Below are 8,267 nucleotides of genomic sequence, written 5' to 3' on the forward strand. Positions count from 1 at the left end.
TGCTCTGCTTGCTGCCTTCGCATCCCTCTTGATCTAAGAACTGTATAAAAACTTCCAGCCCCTCACCAGATAGTGCCTCTGGCACTTACAAATAATGCTTGATCTCTTTAGGTATTTCTGCTCCAGCAGATTAATGATTCAACCACCACTCTAGAAAAGAATTTAGAGATAGAGATTGTCAGCAATGACCACCACCTTCAGAAAACATTCAGATAAATAAAATTGTTGGCGAAGCTAGGTTAAGATGCTTTTGCTACTGCTTCTGGTGCAGGAAACCTTAGGGAACAATCTGAAGTTCAGAAAGTGTCATTACTTAAGCCGGGGACACGTTATGGTCAGGGAACAAGAACAATGGCAGCTCTGAACAATGACTCTCACTGAGGCTGGCCTGCTGCTGACTGATTTCTTATACCCATTTTTGCCCTCAGCTCCCTAATATAATATTATTAAGTAGATATGTATTGAGGGTTTAAAGTAGATATGACTGATTTTATATAAAAGTTTCGATTTGTGATTCTTTTAAGATCCTTATAAGATTACTTTTAAAGATAAATAGTAAAATAATTAATCATGTGTGTGTGTGTGTGTGCGCGCGCACGCACGCGTGCGCGCACGTAACCACAAATTGCTGCCTGCTAGTGAGAGAAACTGGCTGAGAAAACCACCTTGCTTGCTTATGCTTTGTTAATCTATAACAAGTTGCTTAGTTACAAATGTACATGGATTCCTGGGAATAATGTTTCCTTTACCTGTACTATGTAATGATATTTCTTGTAAAGGTTATTGGAAAACATACTTTTTTTTTTCATAGACATTTGCTAGAAGAAAACTAGAATGTAATCATGTTATAATTTTATCCTGCTTGAAAGATTTTGGTGGGAGATTAAGCTATGGGAGAAAGAATAAAGTTGTTGGAACATTGTTTCTTCCACCTCCACCTACTATGTGTATGTATGCATATGTGTGAAGTATGTATAGGAGTGTGCTGGAACATTGTTTCTTCTGCCCTTCAAGTATGTAAGTATACATGTATGTGTATGCCTGTATATGTGTAAAAATGTAAGAGTGTGTAGAACTTTGTTCCATCCATTAAATCTCTCTCTGTGTGTATATATTTATATGATAATACACACACACACACACACACACACACACACACAGCTTTCTGGGTCTGTGTTGGAGCCTGCTCCATCCACCAATTATGCATATATATTTATGTATCTGTATATATGAAATGCTTGGAGCCTGAATGCTGGAATTTTGCTCCATTCATTCTGTGTGTGAATATGAATATGTCTGTCTGCATGCATGTGCATATTTGTATGTATTGAGTTACTGAAGTCTATCTTTGGCTTCATCCCCTCATTGTGCATGTATATGTACATATATGTATGATTTTTTTCTTTCTTTTCTTTTCTTTCTTGCTGGCCCCAAAGAGTCAAAAGAGTTTAGGGTTTTTCGATGGTCACAGAGAGTGCCAACCCTTTCTCTCTTCCCTCAGAGAGAAGTCTGCTGAGTATTCTCTAATCACTGGCTGCCTTAGGTAGAAGCCTCTGTCGGTATCTGGACTGAACCCTGCCAGCAGCTTTAAGCACTGACTCCCATCAGCAGCCTGCCTCAGTTTACCCATCCCACAGATGCCAAAGCTGGTAATTGGCATGGGGATGCAAAAACAAAAAAACAAAAAGAACAACTAAAAACCCAAACAGATGTGGCCTTGGCAGCCAGTTACATTTTAGAATGGACAGAGAATAAGCCACAGAGAATGGAGATGAATGGGTAGTGTAAATTAGACCATTCTCATTGAGGATTGTCACCAATGCAATGAAGATGACAGGTCCCTTCCTCCCACCTGTATCCTAGGGCTCAAACCTGGTTGTCAGGCTTCTGCATCTTATCCGATAAGCCATATAATTAGCCCACGTTTTGTCAGGCTTTCAGACAGGATCTCAAATAGTCTAGACTGGCACTGAATTTGCTATGTAGTCAAGACTGGCTTTGAACTCTTGATCCTCCTGCTTCTATGTCCCAAGTGTGGGTAACTTTGCTCTCTCACACATAGCTTGCCGTAGTGTTTACGATACTTAGATAATCCTGAGATGCCCAGGATAGCCTGACAGTCTTCTGCTTGCGTCTTTTCTGTCCTTCCACAGCTGAGCCTGCCTCTTCTTGGTGGCGTTTGACGGCTTTAATTCTGCTGATCTCAACCATGGGGCTGGTTGCTGGACTCGTGGCTCTGGGGATCATGTGTAAGTACTGGCTCCTTGCCAGGGTTTTGATCCAAGGAAAACAATAGCCACGAGTTCCTGGTGTACTATACTAAGCTTCCTAAATGTTTTTGCTCCTCTGTTTGTCACCTATTCTGATTGTCCTGAACACTGCTGTGGACATAGCCTCATAGGGTGAAAACTCAGAAGGGAGAGACCTCCCCTCCCCCTCCCCCTGCTCTTATTCAAATCACCTTTAGTTTTTTTCTTTAGTTAAAATTACTTTCAGAATGTATTGCTGGCATTTAAGATTCCTCCTTACTATGGATCCAAGCTATCTTTCTCCCTCTCTGCCTTGCTTAATCTGAGGCCTGAGCAATCTAGAATTTTCCTAATTTCAAAAATAAAGCCTGTGTCTTCCTATATGAAATCTTGCTTGTTCTAGTCTATCTATATAAAATCCACTCCATCCCATTTTATTTACTGACACATTGGTTTTCTGATCATGACTTTCTAATAATAAAACTTTATAAGGTCATGTCATAATTTGTGTTGCTAATTTGTTTATCTTCCTGCTTTAAATACATTTTAGAGTCCCTTATTCCTTATGTTGTTTACATGGATCTGAAAGCATTTTAAACATTGTAACATTACTTTTCTTAATTTAAAATGTTTCATAAGGAACTTGGAAATAAGAAACCAGGCAGCAAAGCTAATCAGACTGCAAAGTCTATGTATGTATCTACCTGAATTTCTATCCAAGGGGTTCTCAGCCTTCCTAATGCTTCGACCCTTTAACTATAGTAACCTCCAACCATGAAATTATGTTCATTGCTACTTCCTAACTGTAATTTTGCTACTGTGATGAATGATAATGTAAATATTTGATATGCAGTATATCTGATATGCCACCTCTGTGAAAGGGTTGTTTGACCCAATGGGTTACAACCTACAGGTTCAGAACCACTGTTCTACATAGTTAGAATAGTCATCCAAACATACATTTTTAGGAAAATTCAGTGTTATATTTAGAACAGAATACAAAACACAAGGCTTCTCATCACTATAAAGCCTGCTTAGAAACCTGTCCAGGAAATATTGAAACAGCTGCCTCAGTCACGTGTTCTCACCTCGGGACTCTCATAGCCAGTCGATTCCCACGCTCTTTACGCAGCCCTTTTAATTTCCTTTTTCAGTATTCATTGAGTTTTTGTATCTGGTGAACTCTTTAGCTACCGGCAGGTTTATAGACATGAAAGTTCACACAAGAATCCTGCCATTATCTTTCTGACCTTGAGACCCAGGTATAATTTATCTCATCTCTACATCTAGCAGTCACACAACAAAAATATCTACTGGCCGAAAAGGAAAATCTCTCAGCCACTCTGCAACAATTGGCCAAGAAATTCTGCCAGGAGTTGATTAGACAATCAGAAATTAAGACTAAGAGCTCTTTTGGTAAGTCTGGCTTGGAAACATCTCTGATGTGCAGCACACATCTGTCACGGTAACTAGAGGGAGGCCCACCGGAGCAGGAATGCTGCAGGTGGGAAAAGCTTTGGCCAGATTTTTGACAGCCCCATCCTCGGTCTCACCTTCAGAGCACAAGTGCAGCCCCTGCGCCACAAAGTGGAGATACCATGGAGACAGTTGCTATGGGTTCTTCAGGCGTAACCTAACATGGGAAGACAGCAAGCTGTTTTGCTCTGAGCAGAATGCAACTCTTGTGAAGACCGCCAGCCAGAGCACGCTGGTAAGGAGGGTCCTATGTCAAGCATTTTGGAACACTAAGGAGAAAGATTGCAAAGGAAACACGGAATCTACTTTACTTTTTCATGTGATTCTTAATGTTTTGCACTGTGGGCTCCTCTGAGAACTCGAGGAAGCTTGGTAAGAACTGCGGAGCTTAAATATTCAATCCAGAATATCGCTGAAGAGTTTCAGTAAGATTGAATTGTTGTGGACCGTCATAACAGTGAAAGTGGACACTGGCTCAGACACTGGATGAGACTGCCCGGGATGTTCCCATCACACTTATCCCAGTTTGCCTGACTTGCTTCTCTTTGCTGTAAGACCAGCTCACAGAGAAGTTTAAAAATTAAATTAACTAAATAAACAGACTCAGTCAAAACAGGGGAGTGCTCTAGCACATCAAACTCCATCATAAAGGGATCAACTGGAGGCACTCCAGGCTATAGCACTTGAACATCTGTAATATAACAAAGAAATGATATCATTTTTTAGACAAGATTAAAGTTAAGAAGTAATATCTTTTTGAGAAGACATTAAAGTTAAATATCAGTTGGATTTTTCTATCAAGTCCCAAAGAGGCATCTTGGGCAGTGAGGATATGTTTTAAACAAAAGATCAGCAGTTAATGAACCAATGGAAAGCTGGTGGGTGGCTCACACTTTAGGGAAGTAAGATTTACAATACCTCCAGTGGACTGTTATTCTGATGGTCACGTCTGTCGGCAAGCTCGAACCAATTGTTGTCATTGATTTCCATATGTGGATTCTTACCTGCTATCCTGCAATGCATAAAGGCGTTATGAACACATGGCTTCCTTTTGCTTTTCTTTCTAAGAGACTGATTGCCCATTCATCTAATAGTCAATCAATGTATACCAGAACCACTCCAGGATCTGAATCTATTTATACTCTATAAAACTGAAATGCTCTAACTTAAAACCCATCAACCAACCAACAAACAAACTAAATTATAACTAGGCAGGAAAAAAGTGAATGAGAGCCAGATGTTGAGGTGCATGTTTTTGTAGTTATAGCTTAGGCTAGGATCGAATGTTTGCGGCCAGCCTGGGCTACACAGTGAGAATCTATCTGAGAGTTGAAAGCATAGAAAAATGTAAATTGAGAAGGGTCATGCATGCTATTTACTAATTCCGCTGGGAAAGACATCTATAGTTTTTTTTTTATCCATCCAATTGAAACAAATTAACATTCGCATATATAAGATAATCAATGCAAACCAAGAACTTAATTTCAGGGATGGAAAAACTCATCAACAGCATAATTGTTGCCATTTGTATTTGATGCATTTCCCCCCACTTGAATCATATTTAGAAATCTTCCTGGCACTCAAATCTTCAATAGTTAGGGAATATAAACATGCAGTATAAATACCCTAGGAAGACTAGCATATTACCTGTTTAATACAATTTCTCATATGCTCTATACACTTTTTAATATCTCAAAACAATTCAAATTTGCAAAATCCTAGACGTGAGACACAATCCATTATACCAACACAGACGCATAATTCTGGTTGTTTGTGAAAGGCTTTATCATGAAATTGTGTTACACTATCACGCAGTGCTGTGGAGGGACTTACCATGGTATGTATTTATGCTTGCAACAGAAATACATCACAGACAGGATTACTTCAGTCCGTTGGATTGGATTATCACGCCAGAACTCTAAGAAAGACTGGATGTGGGAAGACAGCTCAGTTCTTCACAATAATTCGTAAGTCCCTGGAAGTTCAGCTTGAAGGCATTGTTCAAAGTTTTGACTCCCAGATCTTTCTTGTTGAACACAAGTGGCCTGAAAGTTGAGATGCCTCTATTCTACTGTGGGTTGTAGCTGCCAGTCATGTGTGCCCTACTCCTAACCAGAGAGCCCTGATGGGCAGTTTTACTCTCTCCTCCTCCCTCTCCTCCACTTATGTAAGTAGTGATTCATTTTCATATCGCCCCTATTCATTTCAATTCTCTCTCTCTCTTTCTCCATGCCCGTGTGTGTGTGTGTGTGTGTGTGTGTGTGTGTGTGTGTGTGTGTGTGTATGTGTAACTTGATCTGATTCTTTTCTTTTTCTTTCCTTGGGTATTTTCTTTATTTACATTTCAAATGTTATCACCTTTCCTGGTTTCCCCTCTAGGAGCCCCCTATCCCAACACCCCTTCCCCTGCTTCTATGAGGGTGCTCCCCCACCTACCCAATCCCTCCTGCCTTCCCACCCTGACTTTCCCCTACACTGGGGCATCCAGCCTTCCCAGGACCAGTGGCCTCTCCTCCCTTTGATATCCGACTAGACCCAACCCCTGCTATATATGTGGCTGGAAATGAACTTAGCCCCTTAGGCTCCTTTCAGCACACACCCACTCTGTTTTCTCTTCACCACTTCACGTCTTCACAGTTCTTGCTGCTTTCTGCACTTTCCCATCTGTTTATCTGTGAACACCTTACCAATTTCTCCTCACTGGAGTTTCGGTATTAAAACAGAACAGACCTCAACCATTTGCTAACTAGTTGGTGTCTATAGGTGTCTGCCAAGTAGATTTAGCATGTTTTCCTTGTCTGTTATTGTAAACAGTGATTCGGAGAATCGAGACAAACTTGTGCACAATTACCATGCAATAATCTACCATAAATCTACCTGGAGCTGTTACATTTCAGCACTGCAGTATTTAGCTACCTTGCATTTCCTTGAGACTTTTCCTATGTTGTGCTGCTAGCTGCTGACTCTTTAAGAGCTTCCCATTTCCTCGCTGTTTATTTTAAACCTAGTCTTCTTTCCATACTGGCCGAAGGTGAATTATAGGTAAAGATTTGCTTGGCACATCAGATTCTGATGTGCCTCCTCCTCTGGACCTCCATGTACCTTGCATTCATTGACGTTCTCCTTGACTTACACTGTATTAAATTGTTACCAGTAACACAGTAATACAGTATTACAACTGTATACTCAGAAGCAGACAGAGAGATTCTCAAAGCTGAGAATGCTGTTTCTTTACCCCAAGCCTCTAGTTTGATCAACAAAATAAACACATCCTGTGCTTCCTTATCTATTTGTATTTCTAAAAATCGTGCCATCTGCCTTTTTTTGTTTTTTGTAGGATTGATCTTTCTAGGAATACAGAAGAAAACATGAATTGTGCTTATCTTCATAATGGAAAAATCCACCCAGCTTCCTGTACAGAGAGACATTACTTAATATGTGAGAGAAATGCTGCCCTGACAAGAGTGGAACAACTGCTTTAATGCAGAAGGACCGGCAGGATGTCAGAGAAGTGCTTGACCATGCAATAAAAGATCTGGACAAAGCACCCATAAAACTGCTTGTTTTGGTTTTTATGTCATCCTTATACAATAGGTCTGATCTTTTCTCTGTAGATTAAGAAACTAGCATGTGAACAGTTCTCTAGCTTTTCCAATAACTTTCTTTTTTTCATCCATTCTTCATTTTCTTAGCTTGCTGTAACCCATTTCATCTTCAAATAGACACACATAAAATTAAAATTAAGTTAGGGCACTAGGGAGTGAACACTGTGCAAAATATTCTAGTTAAGAAAGACATCATCGGAGAGCAGAAATAATACAGTTTGGAATCTATACAATAGTTTAAATACTATGACCCCTTAACTGAAAGGCAACCATAAAGCAATTCATTCTATGTATGTATGTATGTATGTATGTATGTATGTATGTATGTATGTATGTATCTATCTATCTATCTATCTATCTATCTATCTATCTATCTATCTATCTATTTATCTATCTATCTTTGAGAGAGGAGAGCCCTATCTGTCCTGGAACTCCCTATGTAGACAAGGTGTTTTGTTCTGTATACCAAATGCTGGAATTAAAGACGTGTCTGGCTAATGAGACAACTTTCTATTTTGTTTAATTTCCATTTTCTCATATTTAAAATAGGCTGATTTGGGGCTGAAGGATAAATCACAGTGTGTGTATTCATATATATATGAATATAAAAATAACAAATATATTTATAAAAATGAAAATATACAAAATATATTTTCTATAATGATATGATTATCTTAAAATAAAATAAAATGGGATGATATTGCCTATCTTACATACTTCAACAAACTTCCCAGTTTCATGGTATCTATACAATGACCTTATGATTTAATTTTTGTATAACTTTTATGCTTACAATAAAACTTATGAGCACTAACTGTAGCAGAAATGCCATGGAAACAGTCCCTAACTCCCTTGTTCATCATCTGCGACCAGAGCCAAGCAGGTCCCTGACTCATAAGAAACCATGTGCTTTTCATCCTGACTCATCCAGTTCACT

At 39.3% G+C, this 8,267-nt stretch overlaps 1 protein-coding gene and 1 long non-coding RNA gene across 5 annotated transcripts in view; one reads left to right on the forward strand and one right to left on the reverse strand.

Moving 5' to 3' along the window:
• Clec1b (C-type lectin domain family 1, member B) overlaps positions 1–7,836 on the forward strand; it is an 8,767-nt gene extending 931 nt beyond the window's left edge. The window contains exons 2-6 of one of the 4 annotated variants that reach the window (NM_001191978.3): positions 2,154–2,249; positions 3,540–3,665; positions 3,809–3,960; positions 5,586–5,692; positions 7,063–7,281. In NM_001191978.3, the coding sequence (NP_001178907.1) occupies positions 2,154–2,249; positions 3,540–3,665; positions 3,809–3,960; positions 5,586–5,692; positions 7,063–7,207 (626 nt within the window). In that variant the 3' untranslated portion in view covers positions 7,208–7,281. Of the gene's footprint in view, positions 1–2,153; positions 2,250–3,539; positions 3,666–3,808; positions 3,961–5,585; positions 5,693–7,062 lie in introns of all 4 variants that reach the window. The other 3 variants (XM_087658926.1, XM_087658927.1, XM_087658928.1) reach the window with 3 other exon arrangements.
• On the reverse strand, positions 3,808–5,835 carry LOC147995092 (uncharacterized). The gene is made up of 3 exons (XR_015687096.1): positions 5,559–5,835; positions 4,644–4,737; positions 3,808–4,416 (listed from the first exon to the last, which is right to left on the reverse strand). It is a non-coding gene; the product is annotated as an uncharacterized LOC147995092 (long non-coding RNA).
• Positions 7,837–8,267: the final 431 nt, after the last annotated feature.

The sequence above is a fragment of the Rattus norvegicus genome, chromosome 4 (assembly GCF_021556685.1).
Source record: "Rattus norvegicus strain SHRSP/BbbUtx chromosome 4, alternate assembly SHRSP_T2T, whole genome shotgun sequence".
Taxonomy (NCBI): Eukaryota; Metazoa; Chordata; class Mammalia; order Rodentia; family Muridae; genus Rattus; species Rattus norvegicus.